We start from the raw sequence: 23,360 nt of genomic DNA on the forward strand, positions 1-23,360 counted from the left end.
TTATTTTGTAGGAATTCACTTCTATCAACCCTATTAAATCCTTTAATCATCTTGTCTGCCTTTGATAGAAATTCCTTTAATCTTCAGCAATACAAGGAGTGGAAGATCGAAACAAGCTATCTTGAATATTTATGCTTTCTTTTTGTTGGGGTCAACCGGGCTTCAATACAAAGTGACCTACAATAGTGGGTGGCAACGTTTGAGGTCCCCATTGTGCCTTGAAATCCATTTACTTGGCAATTTTCCTATTGAGAACCAGGCCGTAGTAAGATTGATCTACTGTTCTATGATGCATTTCACTGCGCAATCTAGCCGAATCCCCATAGCTATACTCTTGTACCTGTGAGCAAACAATTGGTTTATTAGATATTGTTAGCTTTAATTGCAACGTTTAATCATCAAGTCTCAGTGGCTTTGATCCATTTCATACCCGTTGCTAGGAAGGGCAGGATTTATATATATAGTGCAGACATCAAAAGGTTATGGGGAGAGAGCAAGAACGTGATAGAGATAAGGGATCAAACAAACCAAGTCTGCTGTGCCAGCCACCCACTCTCCTCCTTCCTCCATGCCCAATGCTGGAAGCTTTTCATGTTTCCAAAAGGCATTGAGGCCAACATTACCACCACCTCCCTCCTTCTCCTGGTCATTTGCTGCTCCTGCCACAACAAGAACATCTTGCTACACTGCTGCCTCCATTCCAATAATGAATTGTTTTTGTTACGAGTGGTCATTTTAATCTAACCAGCCAAATTAGAAAGTAGCGTGCAATCTCAGTACACATCTGCAGAAGATGATAAAATGAGAGCTGAATACAAAGAGGTACTGTAGCTGATGTTGGACTAATTTGGGAAAAATTATTTTCCCACTATTAACGTTTTTGAGAAATCCAAACTTCGAACTGGATTATAGGTTATGGAAGATTTTACGTAGAATAATCCTATGTTCGGTTCTCAGGTTTTGCACTCTGATCTCTTCGGGAAACAATGCAGAGATCATCCATTGAAAGAGACAATGGCTTTTCCAAACTCTCCTTTAGGTAAGAACATCACCGAAAGAGTGGTGGGTGCATGGAACAAGCTGCCGGAGGAGGTAGTTGAGGCAGGGACTATCCAAACATTTAAGAAACATTTAGACAGGTACATGGATAGGACAGGTTTAGAGGGATATGGGCCAAACGCAGGCAGGTGGAACCAGTGTAGATGGGACGTGTTGGTCGGTGTGGGCAAGTTGGGCCAACGGGCTTGTCCCCACACTGCATAACTCTATCAAAGGTTACAAACCTCAAACCACTCCCATTAGAGCACATTTTGTTCATAAGCTTTCCTTTTCTTTTCATTAGCACGTCGGCAATGGTCATAACACAAACTACTTGAGGAATTCAGATCAGGCAGCATCTGTGGAGGGAATGGATAGGTGATGTTTTGAGTCAGGACCCTTCAGTTCCGATCCTAAACGTCACCTGTACATTCTTTCTACAGACATTGCCTGGCTCTCAGAGTTCCTCCAACAGTTTGTTTTGCTCAAGATTCCAGCATTTTCAATTCCTTGGATCTTAATCAATTGTCAAACTTTACAAATTGATGCGCTTCAATGCAGAGAGCCATATATTCTGCACTCTGCATCTTACCCATGACTCCACCTTAAGTTTGACTTGATTGACTGTATTTATGTATAGTATAGCTGATCTGTGTGGATAGCGCACAAAACCAAAACGTTTCTGTTAGCAACTCCGACCACCAATACCGATCTTCCCCAGTCTATGCTTTGCTAATCAGTCTCCAGGAACTGTCAAGACGAAGGATTTCACATTATAACTTTTGGGAAAGGTTGCTCATTTCCGACTTACATACAGGTCTGAGGTCCGTAATCCACAGACCCCTTGTAATCAAAGATACAATGATGCAACTATCAATTAGGAAAAAAAACAGACAGGATGGAGGAAGAAATTAGATGGCACATGGCAATGAGAGGGGAACCACAAGATGGTGAGAACTCCATGTAATTTGTAACTACAAAATGCTGGAGTAACTCAGCGGGACAGATATAAGAATGCTGGAGTGACTCAGCGGGTCAGGCAGCATCTCTGGAGAAAAGGAATAGGTGACGTTTTGGGTCGAGACCCTTCTTCAGACCCTGTGCAGGTCTTGCACCAAGATATTTCAATCAGATTGCACAGAAAAACAGATAGACTGCTGCTTAAAGGTATTGGATTGACAGCATTTAAATTGAGGTATGGCAAGTACATTTTTGTTAAGTATCTTTCAAAATAAGGATTATATTTCCAACAGAAATACCACAAAGTTATTACAGTAATTTTAGTCCTTGCATACCATCAAGGGCAGGGACCTGTCAGACTTCATGACAGGCAGTAAAATTTGTCAAGAGATAAGGAGAGTTTGTTTTTGTGCCGTGCCTGTCATAATTGCAAGACATCTTAAAGAAACCATGTAGATGTGCAAGTACACGCAATCCCAAGCAAACTTCGTCCCCGAAGATTGAATTGAAAAAGAGATACAGCACGGTAACAGGCTCTTCAGCGATGCTGACCATCGATCACCTATTCACACTAGTTCTGTTATCCCATTTATCCACTGCCTTTATAATAGGGCCAATTTACACTGGTCAATTAACCTACAAACACACACATCTTTGAGATTTGGGAGGAAACTTGCAGTGCAAGCAGAATGTACAAACTCCACTAGACAGCACCCGAGGTCATGATCAAACCCAGCTCTCTGGCACTCCGAGGCAGCAGCAATTATCGGTTCACTTGAAATCTATGATCATTCAATGGATCTTTGTCAATAAAGAGCATCAAGGTCAAGTAAAGATTGAGTTTAGATAAAAGTTGCCCAGAACTTTACTGAGTAATGGTACAAGCTCGAAGGACTAAAGAGCAATCTGAAATGAAAACAGAAAATGCATGGAAACATTCAGCATGTCAGGCAGCATCTGTGGAAAGAAAATTAGATACCATTTCATATCTGGGATCCTTCTGGCTTGAGTTTCCTTTAGCATTTGCTGTTTTTACTTCAGAATGCTGTTGAATCTTCCAAAAATTAAAAGTTGTAATTGTATTCATCATAGAGACATTGAGCAATTCAGCATGGAAACAGACCCTTAGGCCCAACTTGGGCAATATGGATGGCAGAGTGGCGCAGCTGGTAGAGCTTCTGCTACACAGCGCCAGAGACCCAGGTTCTATCATGACTTTGGATGCTGTGTGGACCATTTTCATGCTGTATCTTTCAACCAATCAAACTTATCTATACTGACCAAGTGCGCATTCTGGACCACCCCCATTTCCCTGCATTTGGCCCATGTGCTTCTAGATCCTTCCTGACCATATCTTTCCAAACGTCTTTAATTCTATTACAAAAAAAGTTCTATGGTCATAAACACAAATACCAAAAATCCTTCAAATATCAAACAAAGAGGAAACTGCAAGCAGAAATTTGCAGTGCCATGTCTCCATCATGCATACATTAGATGCAATAATTCGACAAATTCCCCAGAGGGAAAGGTAGGGCACATGCACATCGTCATTTAACAGGCAAATGCAACACATTTCCGTAAAAGACACATTCCAGACTAATTTTATAAGTTTACTGGCAAGCAGGAAAACATTTCCGTCCATTTCATTTTTATTTCTGTGACACACAACATCAATCTAAAGATACAGGTCTTTAACTCAATTTCAGAAAACAGACTTTTTCCAAGCATGGTGGCACGGTGGCGCAGCTGGTAGAGCTGCTGCCTCACAGCGTCAGAGACTGACTCAATCCCAACTTCGGGGGATGTCAATGTGGAGCTTGCACGTTCTCCCTGCGACGCGTGTTTTTGCTCCGGGTGCTTCTGTTTCCTGCCATAACCCAAAGACGTGCAAGTTTGCAGCTTAATGTTTTTTTGCAAATTGCCCTCAGTGAGTATGGGGTGGATAAGAAAGTGGGACAAAGGAATGAATGTGAACAGATGATCAAAGGTCAATAGACACCAAATGCTGGAGTAACTCAGCGGGATAGGCAGTATCTCTGGAGAGAAGGAATGGGTGACTTTTGGGGTCGAGACCCTTCTTCAGACTGTCAATGGTCAGCATTGACTCAGTGGGCAAAAGGGCTCATTGCCATGCTATATCTCGAAACTAAGTAGAGAGATTCTCTGCTCTCTAAATTACACAATGAAACATCACCATACATAAACATTATGTCCAGATTGCCAAAGATGAACATTAAGTGACTAGCTTCAATGAAGAAACAGACAGAAGAAAAATTGTGAGATTTCATGGAATAAAAATGCTAGAATAAAATATGAAGGGAGCCTTCCCATCCAAATTTCTTGCACAAAGTTCAAGACTCAATGTCCAACATAATTAACAAGTCAAATATTAACTTCAGTGATCCCATCGCATTTTAAATGACTAGTTCCCTTCTAACAGGTGCATGGGCATTTTTTTTTAATGAAGAGGGTGATGTTTTCCTAGACTTTGCCATCTAAGAGGCTTCTGGAGGCTAGCTCATTGGAAATATTTCAGGTGAAGTCAGATCGGGGGAGTAAGAGATCTGGCGCAGAAGAGATGAGGCCAGTAACGATCTGTCATGATGGTAGAGTCTGTACGTTCTCCTTCTGACCATGTGGGCTTTCTCCGGGTTCTCCACTTTTCTCCCACACGCGAAAGATGTACAGGTTAATAGGCTAATTGACTTCTGTAAATTGTGCTTAGTGTGCAGGATAGTGTTAATGTACAGGGTGATCGCTGGTCAGCGTGGATTTGGTGGGCCGAAGGGCTTCTTTCTGTGCTGTATCTCTAAAGTAGAGATGTGATGGGCCAGGAGACCTACACATGCTATTTTCTTGTCTTCCTGTGGGTAATGTGGGTATAATTGCAATGTAATCATGCCTCAGATTTTCACTCATTGTCTCGGCCCGTACCCATAAGATGCACCTGATGCCCATGGAATCATCCCAAACAAGAACCTCATCAGAAGAGTCAAGTGGTGCCAAAAAGATAAAAGCAAAAGATTTGAAACAAATGTCACCCGAGGAAGAGGAATAAAAAGTTTAATCCACATTAATCTGCATTCTGACCTTGCATTGGAAATGCCAGGTCATCACAGGTTTTTTTGTTCTGGAACATCGAGGAGACCTGATAGAAGTATATCAAATGATGAGAGGATAGATAGGATAGACAGTCAAAACTTTTTCCTAAGGGGTTTAGGTGTCAAAGACTAGAGAACATAGCTTTTAGGTGAGAGGGGAAAAGTTCAAAGGAGATGTGCGGGACAAGTTGTATTTCCTTACACGCTGAGTGGTGGGTACCTGGAACGCGCTGTCAGGAGGGGGTGGTGGAGGCAGGTCTGATGAGGCATTTAAGAGCCTTTTAAATAGGAACATGGATATGCATGGAATGGATCACATACAGGCAGAGGGGATTAGTTCAGCCTAGCATCATGTTTGGCACATACTATGTGGGTTGAAGGGCCCATTCCTGGAGAAACAAAGAACAGTGAATGCTGGTTTATACCCAAGATAGATGCAAAGAGCTGGAGTAACAGCAGGTCGGCAGCATCGCTGGAGAAAAAGGACAAATGATGTTTTGGGTCGGGACCCTTTTTCAGGCCTGTTCCTGTGCTCTATACCTAATGCAGATTGCTCATGCTCCAGGTTTCCTAACAATGCTTCAAGTAGAGGGGTATAGGTGGAATGAAATCACCACCACTGCCCCCCCCCATATCCCTGATGGGACAATGCAACTCTCCCGCAGGGTGCCTGGGTTAAATTTCCAGAGCAGTTGAACCAACCAGGATATACAGTAGACACTCCTGGAAATAAAATGTTAAAATGCTTTTATACAATTATTATTCTTTAAATTAACTAAATGTACAGTTCTGCAGCTGCTATGGCTAAATTTGAACTCAACCGACACGGTGGCGCAGCGATAGAGTTACTGCTTTACAGCGTCAGAGAGCCAGGTTCGATCCTGACCACGGGTGCTGTCTGTACGGAGTTTGTACATTCTCCCCATGACCTGCGTGGGCTTTCTCCGGGCACTCCGGTTTCCTCCCACACGCCAAGGAGGTACAGGTTTGTAGGTTAATTGGCTTGATGAAATTGTAAATTGTCCCTAGTATGTGCAGGAGAGTGCTAATGTGCGGGGATCGCTGGTCGGCGCGAACTCGGCGGGCCGAAGGGCCTGCTTCTGCACTGTATCTCCAAACTAAAGTTCAGTTAATTAGTACAGGTTTTTGAATTACTTGCAAAACAGCATAACCAACAATCTGACACAACCAACATTCTTGAATCCAGGTGTGTTCTCAAAGATTTGCAATAAAGCACAACTCTTGGTCCGGCCATAGGATAATCACGGTGTGCTGCTTAGTTCAAAAGCATTCAACTATTAAATAACATTTTCAGTTTCATTTCCAAAATGTGGGGATTGAGAAATTGAAGTTGCTGAGTCAGGAACACACACCCTTTCTCTTTGAATGCATCTCTTTGATGATTAAATATCAAGAACTAGGTAGTCTGATCAGGTAACGCCGCAGCCAAGCTTGTTCTAAGGTATTAGACAATAGACAATAAGTGCAGGAGTAGGCCATTCGGCCCTTCGAGCCAGCACCACCATTCAATGTGATCATGGCTGATCATTCTCAATCAGTACCCCGTTCCTGCCTTCTCCCCAAACCCCCTGACTCCGATATCCTTAAGAGCTCTATCTAGCTCTCTCATGAATGCATTCAGAGAATTGACCTCTGAGGCAGTGAATTCCACAGATTCACAACTCTCTGACTGAAAAAGTTTTTCCTCATCTCCGTTCTAAATGGCCTACCCCTTATTCTTCAACTGTGGCCCCTGGTTCTGGACTCCCCCAACATTGGGAACATGTTTCCTGCCTCTAACGTGTCCAACCCCTTAATAATCTTTTATGTTTCGATAAGATCCCCTCTCATCTTTCTAAATTCAAGTGTATACAAGCCTAGCCGCTCCAGTCTTTCAACATATGACATTCCACCCATTCCGGGAATTAACCTAGTAAACCTACGCTGCACGCCCTCAATAGCAAGAATATCCTTCCTCAAATTAGGAGATCAAAACTGCACACAGTACTCCAGGCGCGGTCTCACTAGGGCCCTATATCACTGCAGAAGGACCTCTTTGCTCCTATACTCAACTCCTCTTGTTATAAAGGCCAACATTCCATTGGCTTTCTTCACTGCCTGCTGTACCTGCATGCTTCCTTTCAGTGACTGACGCACTAGGACACCCAGATCTCGTTGTACGTCCCCTTTTCCTAACTTAACACCATTCAGATAATAATCTGCCTTCTTATTCTTACCACCAAAGTGGATAACCTCACATTTATCCACATTAAACTGCATCTGCCATGCATCCGCCCACTCACACAACCTGTCCAAGTCACCCTGCAACCTCATAGCATCTTCCTCACAGCTCACACTACCACCCAGCTTTGTATCATCTGCAAATTTGGTAATGGTACTTTTAATCCTTTCATCCAAGTCATTAATGTATATTGTAAATAGCTGCGGTCCCAACACCAAGCCTTGCGGTACCCCACTAGTCACTCACTGCCTGCCATTCTGAAAGGGACCCATTTATCCCCACTCTTTGCTTTCTGTCTGTCAACCAATTTTCTATCCATGTCAGTACCCTATCCCCAATACCATGTGCTCTAATTTTGCCCACTAATCTCCTATGTGGGACCTTGTCGAAGGCTTTCTGAAAGTCGAGGTACACCACATCCACCGGCTCTCCCCTGTCAATTTTCCTAGTTTCATCCTCAAAGAATTCCAGAAGATTAGTCAAGCATGATTTCCCCTTCGTAAATCCATACTGACTCGGAACGATCCTGTTACTACTATCCAAATGCTCCGCAATTTCGTCTTTTATAATTGACTCCAGCATCTTCCCCACCACTGATGTCAGACTAACTGGTCTATAATTTCCCGTTTGCTCTCTCCCTCCTTTCTTAAAAAGTGGGATAACATTATTATTGGAAAAGTGTATCTCCTGTCATTGTGAAGTGCTGGGAATCTGGTTCAATTGAGCCACTGATACAGCTGTACCCAACCCAGCAGAAGCCAAATCAAGTCTTCATCAATAGAGTGACTAATTGCTCAGGATTTCAGCCCTTTGAATGTGGCCCAATGTTAAAAGGCATTGCAATCGATATTGAAAATAAGAGGGAAAAACAAGACGCAAAGTGCTGGAGTAACTCAGCAGGTCAGGCAGCATCTCAGGAGAACATGGATAGGTGATGTTTCAGGTCAGAACCCATTTTCAGCCGGAAGTGTGTGGAAGAGGCAAGGTTCATAGAATATCAAGGACAGCACTTCAGGTCAATAGTAAAAAAAGAGATGCAATTCTAGTTTAAAATTAAAATCACAAAGAGTAGAAAATACAAACTGGTAATAATCAACTAAATTGCTCAGAATCATAGAACGATACAGCACAGATACAAGCTCTTGGGTTCACTTGTCCATGCTGACCAAGATGTCTAAACAAACAAGTCCCATATCTTTGGGCCATATCTTTACTATCCATGTACCCATCCAAAATGTCTTTTAAACTTTGTAATTGTATCGTGACTATCTGCCTTATTTTTGGATGTGTTAAAGGAATGTTGGGGGACAGAAGCTGCTTTTCACAGAGGGCAGGTACCATGGTGAACCGATTATGCCCAATGTTTCAGTTACTAACATGTGTCAATGCACTTAAAGGTTTTAAAAATAATCCTGTTTCACAGTAGAAACTAAGAACTGCAGATGCTGGTTTATATCTTATCTTAACGTACCTTATCGAAACGTATAAGATTATTAAGGGGTTGGACACGTTAGAGGCAGGAAACATGTTCCCAATGTTGGGGGAGTCCAGAACAAGGGGCCACAGTTTAAGAATAAGGGGTAGGCCATTTAGAACTGAGATGAGGAAAAACGTTTTCAGTCAGAGAGTTGTGAATTTGTGGAATTCTCTGCCTCAGAAGGCAGTGGAGGCCAATTCTCTGAATGCATTCAAGAGAGAGCTGGATAGAGCTCTTAAGAATAGCGGAGTCAGGGGGTATGGGGAGAAGGCAGGAACGGGGTACTGATTGAGAATGATCAGCCATGATCACATTGCATGGCGGTGCTGGCTCGAAGGGCCGAATGGCCTCCTCCTGCACCTATTGTCTATACCAAACTGAAAGAGTCCCGACCTGAAACTTTACCCATCCTTTTTCTCCGGAGATGCGGCCTGACTTGCTGAGCTACTCCAGCACCCTGTATCTATCTCTATTTCACAGTTGGCTGGCAAAATCCATTCAGTAGAAATTCTGACCCATTACAACTAATTTCCAGCCCGACAGCTTCAGTTTGTCCAATTCAGCAGTCACTGAGCAAATCTGGAATACACAGTTCACTGTTCCAATTGTCAATTACAAAGATGAATCTTGCAATCGGATCATCTGCACAGAGCCAGGAGATGCTACACCCAAGTATTTAAAAGGCTGCAGGACATATTGAGAGACTTGTTTGAAAAATGATATGTTTATTAACTGAAGTGATGATTAAGATGATTAAAAACTGCTTTTGGCTTAGTTAACATGCTTTGCACTGTTCAGAGCTTTACACTTGGAAGAGAGGGGATCCAAAAGAGATGGACTACATTCAAGTAGCTTTTGGATGCAAGAGTATGATGCAGCTCAAACAAAGCATTTGGAGCAGTTAAGATTAAATACAGTAAAATACAAAGTGCTGAAGTAACAACAGGACAAGCAGTATCTGCAGAGACAATGGATAGGCAGAGTTTTTAATGTCAGGACAGATTGGAGTAGGAAGGAGAAAGCTGGAAAAGAGCATGGGGTGGGACAAAGCCAGCAAATTGATAGATGGATACAGATGAGGGGGTTTTGAATAGTGGAGTAAAACCTTCAGTATACACCTTCTGGTTTTAATAAATCTAATATATATATTTTTTTTAATCAACTTTCACAATATGCCCTGCAGCGTTTTAAATATTTTGGTGTCACGTCTCCTGGTTCTGTACATATGATAAGATTGCAAGACTTAATTTAGGGGAAGGAGAATTTGAAAAGTGCTTCAAATTCTGAAGAAGGGTCCCAAACCGAAATGTTGTCTGACCCGCTGAGTTCCTCCCACACTGTGTGTTTTACTCAAGATTCCAGCATCTGCAGTTCATGTTGTCACAAGATTAAACAGATTTCATAGGGTTTGTTTAAGATCATGAATTGTTTCCTATAAACGGGTCAGTCATCGGAGGCCATGAGTTCACGCATTTGGTACTTTTGCCTAAAATAGCAAATATGTCGTGATCTGAAATGCATAGGAAGTGTGGTGTAAGCAGATTGAACAACATCTCTCAAAGGCAACTAGAGAACTACTGAAAAGGCTCGCAAGTTCATAAGTGATAGGAGCAGAATTAGGCCATTCGGCCCATCAAGTCTACTCCGCCATTCAATCGTGGCTGATCTATCTTTCCCTCTTAACTCCATTCTCCTGCCTTCTCCCCATAACCCCTGACTCCCATACTAATCAAAAATCTAAGTCTGCCTAACTTGTGATGTTTCTATCCAAGTTCCAATAAAAGAACAGTAACCAAATCATTCCATTGCCTGCCTGCCTTGCTATCCTAGGATTTTGAGAAGGTCAAACAGTCACAAAAATGATGGTTAAATCAAAATTAGTTGTTGAAAATGTTTGACGATCATTGAGTGCAATGAATGGTTTACCTCCTTGGTGCTTGAATGGCAATTCACGCCCAGCAAATACACATGTAACTAGTACATTTAGTCACATTGGTAACACATCCAGAATCAGTGCACCCAATGTTGCAAGGGCCATACTTGCGATTAGACAATAATTCCAATTAAACAGCACTGACAGCCCAAAATAAACTGCACCTAACCAAAGATGATATGGATTTTAGATATTGGGTTACTATAAATACCCTGCACGACAGAAGTATCGATACATTGTGCACTACACACCCACATACACACCCACATACACACACACAAAGCAGTTGGTACCAGATCAGAACCTGCACATCGGATTACAGGCAAAAGGGAGAAAATTCCTTTTTCACCTGAACAAAAATCAGGTTAAACAACATTCAAGCGGTGTAAAATACCAAAGATGATCACTTGCCCAACCCTGATAAAATATGCAAGCTTGTCATAAATGAAGTCCATTTGGCCGATGTAAATTCAGATTAATGGTCAAGTTTATAAGTAAGATTAAATGAACTACCTTCACTCCGATTCTGTATGAGGCTGGAGCTGCAGTTTGCTTCATGTGCAAGAGTAATCAAACAGAGGGGCCTTTCTTCAGTTGTCAGGTGGCCAAGGATTATAATTTTAGAGCCTGACCTTTCAAGCCTTTAGAGACCAGGTCAAATTAATCCTCCAAGAATGCCTGGAGGCATTCCAGTCATTTTGTTTAAAACTACAAACCCTAACTAGCTCATCCTCAGTGGGTGTAGGATAGTGTTAATGTACGGGGATCACTGGGCGGCACGGACTTGGAGGGCCGAAAAGGCCTGTTTCCGGCTGTATATATATGATATGATATATATATATATGATATATATATAATAAAACTACAAAGCCTAACTAGCTGATCCTCAGCTTAAAGGGGAAGGAGAATTTGAAAAGTGCTTCACAATCAAAGTCTGAAGGAGGGTCCCAAACCGAAATGTTGGCTGACCAGCTTTATTAAACCAAATTAATTCTCCACAAGAATACAATAACCTGGCTTGTACATCACAGCAGCAACATAGCAGTGGGTAGAATCTGCAAATTGTGCTTCAGGGAATGTATCATTCCAACTAAAAACATGTCACGCAATATTGGGGGGTTATGCAGAGCAGAGAGGCAATTAAACATGAGTAAAGGAAGCAATGCAGTGGAGATCAGTTGGAGATTTTCACGTCAATGCATAGCAGTAAGAGCTGCAGCTCCGCAGCACCAGAGACCCAGGTTCGATCCTGACCGCGGGTGCTGTCTGTGTGGAGCTTACACGTTCTCCCCGTGACCGCGTGGATTTTCTCCAGGTGCTCCAGTTTCCACCCACGTTCCAAAGACGTGCAGGTTTGTACATTAATTGGCGTCTGTAAACTGTCCTTCGTGTGTAGGATAACATCAAGCTGGAGTGAATGGGTGATCGATGGTCAGTGTGGACTCTGGGCCGAAAGGCCTGTTTCCACATTGTGTGTCTAAACTAAAAGCACCATTAAGGAATAAGAAATGTTCATCTTTTTGTATTGCCGACTCACAGTCATGTGCTTTTATGTACCTTGGTTGCGGGAAACAAACCAGTTTATCAACTAAATTAATAGTACCCATACATTTTTGCTGCGTCACTACAAGCAATTTCAATCCAGTGTCTATTGATCTTGGTGTAGCCTCCTCTACATCAACAAGACCAATTGCACGTCCAGTCGACCATTTTGCCGAGCACCTGCACTCTGTCCATTACCACTATCTGGATCTCCCATTTGCTATCCATGTTAATACCCCTTCCCATTCACACATCGACCTGTCCGTCCTTGGTTTCTTCCAGTACCCGGATGAGGCCAAATGCAATGTAGAGGAATATCACCTCATATTCCGCCTGGGTAGTCCACAGCCCAATAGCGTGAACATCGAATACTCCAACTTCAGATAATCGCACTCCCTCTGTCCCTTTCTATCCTGATCCTCACGTCTACCATCCCACAATATTCCCTACCCCCTTTCACCCAGTTTTTTTTCCCTGCCCACAATTCCAACTCCTGCCCCCTCTGCCACACACTACCCCCATTGGATCCCACTCCCCACTGTTCTTCCTTCCCTTCCCTCTTTTACTGGCATCCGTCACCATCCCTCCTTACTTGGTTCAACATTTCACCTTCCCATATCAGATTCCAGAATCTATAGCCTTATCTTTTCTGCTTATCACCAGCAGCCTCACCTGCAGCCATCTGTGCCCTTCCCTACTTCATTACTATGCGCTAATCAACCCTTTCCTCGCCCATGGTTGCTAGCTCTTGCCCCTCCCATCTCTTTATTCTGCCTACTTTCCCTCTATTCTTTCAATCTAGATGAAGAGTCTCAAACTGGAACGTCAACAGTCCATTTCCCTTCACAGATGCTGCCTGACCCACCAAGTTCCATGGCTACTCTCCTTTGCCAACACGTGTCAACAGATCAGACCCAATCGGGTGTCCAGTCAGTCCACAGATAAGGCTGGGCAAGTGGATTAAAGATAGAAATATTCAGTTCAGGTCACAATAGATTGCTCGCGAGATATGCCATAATCAATCCAGCATGCTATCAAAGCAAAATGCTTGATTCCCATTATTAAAGCCGAGAAAATTTCAACAAGCAAACCCAAATTGGACAGCGTAGTAGTATACCTGCTGCCTTACAGTACCAGGGACCCAGGTTCAATCCCGATTACAGGTCCTGCATGTATGGAGTTTGTACGTTTCCCTGTGAACACGTCCCGAGTGTGTAGGATAGAACCAGTGTATGGGTGATCATTGGTTGGTGCGGACTCGGTGGGGCAAACAGCCTGTTTCCACGCTGGAACTCAAACTAAAAACTAAATCTGTTAATAATATGTCAGAGTTTACTTGGGACTAAAATGTATATTAGTGAATCACAGGTTGAACTATATTTACTGCACCAATCAACAAAAACAGACATCAGGTTTATGACGCCAACCATTCCTCTTATACCACGCAATGAACTGCAATGCAAGAACACAACGTGCTGGAGTAACTCAGCAGATTAACTTACTAACCCGCTGAATTACTCCAGCACCTTGCATTCGACCCTAGATTGCAGCATCTGCAGTTCCTCGTGTCTAAATTGCAATGCAAAATGTTTGAAAATAAATCTATGATTAAAGTGGTTTTAAAAACCCTATTCCACAGGACGCAGCAACGATCAAAGCACAAAGGCGCCAAAAGTGGGTGAATCAGGAAGTTCACAGATAAAATGAGTATGAACTTTGATTCCAGCTTGCTTCAGACTTGCAAGCATCTAATTTTAAAGCAATGACTTACTGAACTGTAAACAACATGGTTCAAATGGCAAACGTGGGACAAAATCCAAACAACAGGACAGTTGAAGATCAACCAGATATTGCAGATTCAAAACTGGTGAGTTGATAGACACTGATTGAAAGATAGAGCATTGAAATAGGCCACTCAGCCCACTGAGTCTATGCCAACCTTCGATCACCGGTTTGCACTAGTTCTATGTTATCCCATTTTCTTATCCGCTCCCTATCCATGAGGGGCAATTTTACAAAGTGCTAATTAACCCACAAATCTGCACGTCTACGCCAGACCCTGACGTCCAAGTGTGTCTGGTCAAATTCCCCCACTAACTCATTCACTACAGTATCGTTGGTCACTCACAGATTGGAGGTTCAAAACGTAGCTGATCCTCAATTTTAGAATACTGCAAGAATATTACATAACATTAGACAAGATCCACCTTGATGTGTTTTTTTGTGGAGATAATATAATCAAAAGAAGCAGAAATGCCAAAAGATAAGAAATGTTCCCAACCTCCATATCCTGTGATCGAATAAACAGAATGCAGCAACCAAAATCTGATCACATGTTCAAGATGCAAGATTTTGACAGGCATGTAAATGCAGGTTTCTCCCCCCACATATATTAACTGCCTCAGTACTTCAAGGAGTACTTGTTAGTTTAAGATGCATTTATTTTATCACTCTTCAGCCTCCTCATATTATATTCAATAGGATAAAGTTAATTCCCCCATGAAAGATGGTTGAAGTTGATATAATGATGTTACATGATAATTCACACCAATGTTTGTTGAAACCAGCTGCAGTAGTAAGGGAGATAAGCATATGCAGAAAGATGAATATACGTATTCACATTAAAAAAAACATGAAACTATTCCAAGACTGTGCAACTGGGAGATCGCGTAGGCCTAGGTGGACTAAGCGAAGATGTTCAGCGAAACGATTGCCGAGTCTGCGCATGGTCTCGCCGATATACAGAAGTCTACACATGGAACAGCGGATAAACTAGACGAGGTTGGAGGAGGTGCAAGTGAACCTCCTCTGCCTCACCTGAAAGGACTGTCGGGGTCCTTGGACGGAGTCGAGCAAGGAGGTACAAGGACAGGTGTTGTATCTCCTGCGGCCACAGGGGGAGTACCTGGGGAGGGGGTGGTTGGGCTGACCAAATCCAAGGCTTGTTTTTTTTTAAATGAACAAACTTTTTTTCCCCCAGGTTTGCCCTTCTGCATAAATGCATTGATAGGATTTTGCTGCTTTGAAATAAAATGACCTGCTGATTCGAGACCAAACGCTAGCAACCTGCACAAACAAGGTCTTACAAACTAATCTTACCTTTTTGCCATATGTTCTTCTCCAACAGCAGAGAACCAAGATCTCTTGAGATTTGAGCGGTTTACTGTACACCAGACTAGCGCCGATAATGTGCTTGTTAGTCACAGAACAGTTGAACAGTTATCAAACTGCACAGCAGCTCAAAGTCACACCACCTGCTCACGTTATCTCAGCAATGGATAACATCATAGTCCAATGATCAACAAAAGCAATCAACCAATAGACTCACTCCAAGGTCAAAGACTCGAGAATCATTAAATCATGTTAGATCTCACAATTGCTACCAATGCATTATCTCTGTATGCGGTAAAGCCTTTGCGATGCACTAATTCACCAATAGAACTTAAAACTTAACAAAACAGTTAGATGGGCACCTGGACATGACAGGTTTAGGGGGATATGGGCCAAACACAGGCAGGTGGGACTAGTGTAGATGGGACATGTTGGCCGGTGTGGGCCAAAGTTGGGTCAAAGGGCCTGTTTCCCCACTGTTAGACTCCATGACTCTATAATAAGACATCAGAATACTCCATGGTAAGAGTACATAAAAGGCTTTTTCATTTGAAAGCACAGACAACAGAATATTAGGCAATTAATAAATACGCTACAAAGCAGAGAACTATATTCTGCACTTTTTATCTTTTCCTTCACTCTACCCATTGTCCTCGAGTTCGGCTTGATTGTATGCATGTATAATATTATCTGTAATAACGAGGAACTGCAGATGCTGGAATACTGAAGATAAACACAAAATGCTGGAGTAACTCAGTGGGTCAGGGAGCATCTTTGGAGAACATGGATAGGTGACGTTTTGGGACTTTGGTCCAGGAAGAAATGCTGCCTGACCTGCTGAGTTACTCCAGCACTTTCTCTTTCTGGTTTGATTGCATAGCTTGCAAACTAAACCTATTTGGTGAACTGTTGAAGTATTACAGGTAATTTTGAACATGTGGTTTACCCTGTGCAATGTTTAAGACGCCTATTGCCAATATCACGTTCGAGTTGCAATCATTAAATGACACGTGGCAGTGTGAATCAGTCTAGCACTGAGGTACAAAGATTAGCACATGACATTTTGGACTTTCAAGTGATAATAAAAGATGTTAAAATGATGCAAGTTTTATCTTGTCACCTTTGGCCAGGGCAAGGAAACGGGCCATCATTTCCACATCATCATCTGGACAAAATTGACAGAACTTCTTGAAGCATGGAACTCTCAGCTCATTCAACTTATCATTAAGGAAATTAACAAAGGTCAGAAAAATATTCCTCCTCTCAAAATGTTAGCATTTGGCATAGAGTCCAGAAATCTGCAGTGGAGATCTTGAGTGAATCCACCAGGGAGATCCACGACGGTTGCCTCGCCTAGTCTGTCTGTCGTTTTCAAACTTTTTTTGTTATTTTGGCAAGTTTAAAAAGTTTGTGTAAATGTTCTCTGATTTGTTTTATGTGGGGGGGGGGGGTGGGGGAAACTTTTTTTTTCCAATCTCTTACCTTGCCGGAGATGCGATTGCTTTCCGGATCGCATCTCCGGTCGCTCTGCGGCCAAACAACATGGAGCTGGAGGCCTTGCCTAGGACTGACTTTGAGCCCCCGCCGGGCCGTGGACTTAACATCCGATTCCTTGCCTGGCATCGAAGCTTCAACGCGGCCTGCGGACTTAACATCGCGGAGCTCGCAGTCTCGGGTTGAGACCGGTCGGGAGCTCCAAAGCTACACGAGGGTCGATAGCCCCCGACCTGGGGTAGGTCGCAGGCGTGGGGGAGCTGAGACCCCCCCCCCCCCCCCGATGCAGGAGCTTGATCGCCCCAATGAAGGCCCACCGCCAGCTACGGTAGTCATGATTGTCCGGTCAACGGAAGGTTAGAGGTTCCCGACCGCTGGAGGACAAAGAAGGGAGAGATTGAACTTTTTCTTCACCTCCCATCACGGGGAGGAATGCAGAGGAGTCACTGTGGTGGATGTTCATGTTAAAATGTATTTTGTGAGGTCCTGTTGCTTTTTATTGTTTCGACTGTATGGCAAATGAAGTTCCTCGTATGTTGCAAAACATATTTGGCTAATAAAGTATTATTGTGATTGAAAATAAGCCACATTGAGAAAAAATAAACAGACTTCAATAATCCATCATAGAGTCATATAGCGGACATAGTGCTGCCTGTCCTGCTGAGCTACTCCAGCATTTTGTGTCTATCTTTGGCGTATAACCAGCATCTGCAGTTCATTCCTACACAGAGTCACAAAGCACAGGAACCACAGTCCAATTCGTCCATGCCACCCAAGATGCCACTTCCAAGCGGGTCCCATTTGCCTGCGTTTGGCCCATCTCCAACTAAACCTTTCCTATCAATGTACTGTCCAAGTGTCTTTTAAACATTTAAACTGATTCAATATTTTAAGCAAATTAATTGCCATCATCCAAAAATGATTCTCATTTCATTCACATCAACATACATGTCCCAACTGGCCTCTGTAGTGACCTAGGAGAGTCACTCAGTTTCATTAAAACAGTATGGAAACAACTACCTTCAATTCACAGGGAAATACACTACCACCATCTCTCGGAATAGGCAATAAATGCTCAAGATTCCCGTAACCCATTAAACTTTTATAAAGGGAGCAATCAAGGCCGATATTATAGTTTTCAGTTATAATGATTCCTAAAAAAATGATTGAAACTAATGAACATTGCGAACATTTTTATTGTTCTGCTGCAAGACTGACCCGAAATGTAGTTTCTCTCATACATGCCCCCTAACCCAAGAACCTTGCTACTTGATGCCAAGACAACAACCTCTCCCTCAATGTAAGTAAGGCAAAGGAGATGGGGATTGATTTTGCGAAGCAACAGTACATACAGCCCCATACATTGATGACGCTGAAGTAAAGATGGTTGAAAGCCTCAAGTTCCTACATATCACCAACAATTTGTCCTGGACCAGCGACAAAGCTACAGCCAAGAAAGCACACCAATGCATCGACTTCCTGAGAAGGTTTAGGAAGTTTGGCATATCCTCAACAACCCTCATCAACTTCTACAGATGTGCCATAGAAAGCACTTTATCGGGATGCATCACAGCATGGTTAGGGAACAGCTCCATCCAAGACAAGAAGAAATAGCAGAAAGTTGTGGATGTAGCCTAGACTATCGCACAAACCAACTTCATTACCATTGACTACATTGACACTTCACGCTTCTCACCCCAATCCACTCCCCTCTTCTTCCCTCTCCCATCAGGCATGAGGTACAGCAATTTGAAAATGCGTACCTCCAGATTCAGGGATAGTTTCTTCCCAGCTGTCATCAGACAATTTAATAGTCCTCTCACCAGCTCGAGTGTGGCCCTGATCTCCCATCTACTTCATTGGAGACCTTTGAACTACCTTTAATCAAACTTTATCTTGCACTAAATACCGTACCCTTTACCTTTTATCTCTACACTGTGGATGGCTTGATTGTAATCATGTAGAGTCTTCTCTTGGACTGGCTAGCACGTAAACAAAAGCTTTTCACTGTACCTTGAAACATGCGATAATAATAAGCTAAGCTAAAACTGGCAACATTCTGTTTTTGAATTACTATTATTCTTGCAAAACATCCTGGATTTTTTCTTTTAAATGAACATTGCCATTCACTACCGTGCCAAATACAATTTTGATTTCCCAATTCTCATCTCTCAACGAGGCCAATTTTTACTTTAAATTGAAGCCCAATATTAATTGTGCCAAAATTGTCAAACCCAATTCTATTTTGAATGTTAAATAGCCACTCAAACGTGCCAAGCGTCACCTCTTCACTTTCAGGTGATTAGCTCCAGGAACAAAGGGATACTCTTCCAACAGAACAACTCGATGCCCAAATTCCTCATACCGTAACTTAATCCCCAAAATAATGAGCCCATGTCAATAGCGTAGACACATCTGGAAAGGAAGAAGTGGATCAAATGGCTTCAAAGCTTGCTCCACCATTGACTACAATCTTGACCTCAATTCTCTTATAGACCAAAAATGTGTATTTTCTGATTTGATTGAAATGCTTTGGAAGATCAAAGCAAATACCGCACGCTGTTTGGCTCAAATCGCTCCATCTGTGCAAGAGGGAAACTAGAGGTACGAAAAGGTACAGAACAAAATCATTGACCAAGAAAATGTGGAGCCCACAATGGTCCATTGTTGGCTGTGGAAAAGGTGATAACTAAAGGATATGAACAGTGAAACTAGCAGGACAACTAGGGTGGAGAGGGATGGAGAGGGAGGTAAAGCAAGATTACTTGAAATTAGAGCAATCAATATTCATACTGCTGGGTTGTAAACTGCCCAAGCAAAATAAGAGGTGCTGTTCTTCCAATTTGTGTGTGGCCTCACTCTGACAGTGGAGGAGGCCCAGGACAGAAAGATCGGTATGGGAATGGGAAGGGGAATTAAAGTGTTTGGCAACCGGGAGATCGTGCAGGCCAAACTGAGTCTCTGGAGCAGCGTAACAGCAGCAATCACTGATGGGCTGATCTTGTTTGAGAAAGCACTTTGAACAGCTCAAATAACCACTTATCTTGTGGCATTGGCACAAAACTGGTTTATGAACAATGGTATCAGTGGGACTGATCTCTAATTGAATCTATAGGAGCCAATTAATAACTTGCCACCCAAGATACATTTCTGCTAGTACTAAATATATGCATTGTACATCAGTATCTGAAAGCAAAAGTCTCGTTGCACTAACTATATGGCAGCACAAGTTTAAAAGAATACCACTTCCACCTGCAAATAGGGATTACCCTGTTGTGAATTTCCATCATTTTTTAATCATCTCTGTTTTACCATTTTCTTTACTTAGCTGTTATTCCCTTATCCACTTGACATAGGTCAGTGTCTGATTACAACACACTGTGACCACATACAACAGAAACAGCCGGACTCCAGGTCATCCAATTCCCTGAATTATCTCTGATACCAACTGATAGAGATACAAAAACAAGGAACTACAGATAGGAAGGGACGATGGCACGGAGGTAGAGTTGCTGCTTTGCAGTGCAAGAGACCCAGGTTCGATCCTGGCTACAAGTGCTGTCTGCACAGAGTTTGTACCTTTTCTCTGTGACAATGTGGGCTTTTTTCCGGGTGCTCCGTTTTAATCCCACACCCCAACGACATACAGGTTTCAGGTTAATTGGCTTCTGTAAAATGAAAATTGGTCGCTTGTGTGTAGGATAGTGCGATTGTACGGGGTGATCACTGGGAGGCACGGACTCGGTAGGCCGAAGGGCCTTTTCCACACCGTATCTCGAGTCTAAAGTCTAAAGATGCTAGTTTACAAAAAAAGGACACAAAGTGCTGGAATAACTCAGCTTCTCTGGAGAACATGGATAGGCGATGCCTCAGGTCAGGACTCTTCTTCAGACTGATTACGGGGGGAGGGGGGAGAAAGCTGGGAGAGAAGAGGGGCAGGACAAGAGGTGGTTGGCAATAGGTGAACACAGGTGGGGGAGGTGGGGGGGTTATGGAATGTGGGAAGACGTTATGCAAGGCAAGATCGCCAGAACAAAGCTGCTACTTTTAACTTCTAGAAAAATAAAAAAGTTTGGGCTAAACGTGAATGAAATACCTCTCAACTCAGTGTTAGCTTATTGTCACGTGCAACAAAGGTACAGCGAAAAGCTTTTGTTGCCTGCTAACCAGTCAGAGGAAAGACAACACATCTTTTCACTGCACCTCGGTGCACATGACAATAAACTAAAACTGAAGGATCGCCTCCCCATTTCCATTCGCTGGTAAGCTTCATCCAAACATCCAAGTCTGTGAGGCAATGTGCTCCAAAATTTGAAAAACACCCCACTATCACTTGCCAGACTTTGTGCCTTCCCCACCTCCCTTTCAGCTTCCCCCTACCCCACCATCTGACTGAAGATGGGTCCTGAACCAAAGTATCATTTATCCACGTCCTCCAGAGATGCTGCCTGACCAGCTGATTTACCAGCACTTTGTGTTGTTTTATAAATCAGCAGTTCCTTGTGTCGCAAGGCCATTTGACAAGGTGCCACTTCAAAGTTATGGTGCTGAACAATTCATGGGGCAGGAACCAACACATTGGCATGGTTAACAGGCATAAACGAGGCTCTGTGTGGGAAGAAACTGCAGACAACGGTTTATACCGAAGATAGACACAAAATGGTGGAGAAGCTCAGCGGGCCAGGCAGCATCTCTGGAGAAAAAGAACAGGTGACGTTTCAGGTCGAAACCTTTCTTCAGACCTTCCAAACTTTGTCAGTCTGAAGAAGGGTTCTGACCCATAATGTCACCTATTCTTTTTCTCTAGAGATGCTGCCTGACCAGCTGAGTTACTCCAGCATTTTGGGTCTATAAATGGAACACTTTCTGTTGGCAACATGTAACATGCGACAGCACTGGCATCTCAGCCTTCCACACTTTATACAAATGACTCGGTAGCGTTGTTAAAATTTGCCGAAGGCACACAGATAGGTAGGAGAGCAAGTTGCAAAGAAAACGCAAAGGAATATCGACAGGTGACCTGAGTGAGTAAAGATCTGACAGTGGCCCTTAGTGAGATAAATAGCAACATTCACGATGATCCCAAAGAGAAAGAGACAGGGAAGGGAATCCAGGTTGTGTCTGGTGGAAAGTTAAGAATAAGTGGGAGAGTTAAGTTTAAGTACAGGAGAGTTAAAGATTAATTGAGAAATATACAGGCAGCAATAATGGACAAGTTTATTGTTACATAAAATTGGATGCAATGAAATTCCTTGTTTGCATGAAGCTCGGAGTTCCAGTAAATCCAGTAATGATAAAAAGCAATAAATAGAGACACGTGCAAAATGGCCAAACAGTGGAAGTAATATTAGGCAACCAAGATAAAGATGTCCAGAACACAATTTCCCAACAGGAAATGCCAAATTATGAGGCAATAAATAGGGTGTAAAGGAAATACTAAATATTGCAACATCAAAAGTAAAAACAGAAAATTGTGCAATCACACAACGCCGAGGAAAAAAAATATCAGCAGGTCAGGTAGCATCTGTGGAAAGAGAAGCATTAACTATTTCAAGATGATTACTGGTGTGCTTCCTTCAGATTTTCTGTAGTAGGGGGAAGAAAGCTGTAAAAGAAGTAATGGTAGGACAGAGCCTGGCAAGTGATAGGTGGATACAGGTGAGGGTGGTTTCATTGGCAAAAGGATGGATGGATAGGTTTCTTTCCAGCTGTCATCCGGCAACTTTTAGCCATCCCATCAACAACTAAAGAGTGGTCCCGAGCTACCATCCACCTCATAGGAGGCTCTCAGACTAACTTTAAATCGGACTTTACTTTGCGCTAAACATTATTCCCTTCATCCTGTACGTGTACACTGTGGACAGCTTGATTGTAATCATTTGAAATCATTTCGCTGACTGGATAGCACGCAACAAGATTTTCTCTACCTCAGTATACGTGACAATAAATTAAATGAAACTAAACTAAAAGTGACACAGCATTGGGAATTTTTTTGACTGGTTTAAACAATTAAAGCTGAAAAGCAATGGACAATGGACACTTAGTTATATTCTGATCAGAAAGGTGTTATTTATGCAGCTAATACCATAACCACAGCTTTATGTTGGATACTGAAATGCCAAATTGTAAAATAAACGAGGGATTAATGCTTTCATTCAGTTTATGCAGGGGGGAGAATGCCTTTCATTCAAAAAGACTATTCCACTCGCAATCCTACATTAAATATTTACAACCAAATTAATCCTAGATACATTTTAAGTTACAATCATTTTTCAAAATTCACAAAATTAAGACTACAAACACACACTGAATGTTAACTAGTTTTTTTTCACTTTCTGATCACTTTCAACGTAATAAGATTACAAATTATGGTTCTTTTGGGTCGCATTAAAAATCCGAAATAAAATTTGGTCAGATATTAGACTTGCTTGAAAGAGATCAGTCACAATCAATTTCACCATA

General features: G+C 42.5%; 1 protein-coding gene across 1 annotated transcript in view; it reads right to left on the bottom strand.

Moving 5' to 3' along the window:
- Positions 1 to 15,462, bottom strand: part of LOC144607137 (GRAM domain-containing protein 2B) — a 37,995-nt gene extending 22,533 nt beyond the window's left edge. Inside the window, exon 1 of the mRNA XM_078423759.1 lies at positions 15,393 to 15,462. Within this exon, the coding sequence (XP_078279885.1) occupies positions 15,393 to 15,403 (11 nt within the window). The 5' untranslated portion in view covers positions 15,404 to 15,462. The remainder of the gene's footprint in view (positions 1 to 15,392) is intronic.
- Positions 15,463 to 23,360: the final 7,898 nt, after the last annotated feature.

Source organism: Rhinoraja longicauda, chromosome 28, assembly GCF_053455715.1.
Source record: "Rhinoraja longicauda isolate Sanriku21f chromosome 28, sRhiLon1.1, whole genome shotgun sequence".
Taxonomy (NCBI): Eukaryota; Metazoa; Chordata; class Chondrichthyes; order Rajiformes; family Arhynchobatidae; genus Rhinoraja; species Rhinoraja longicauda.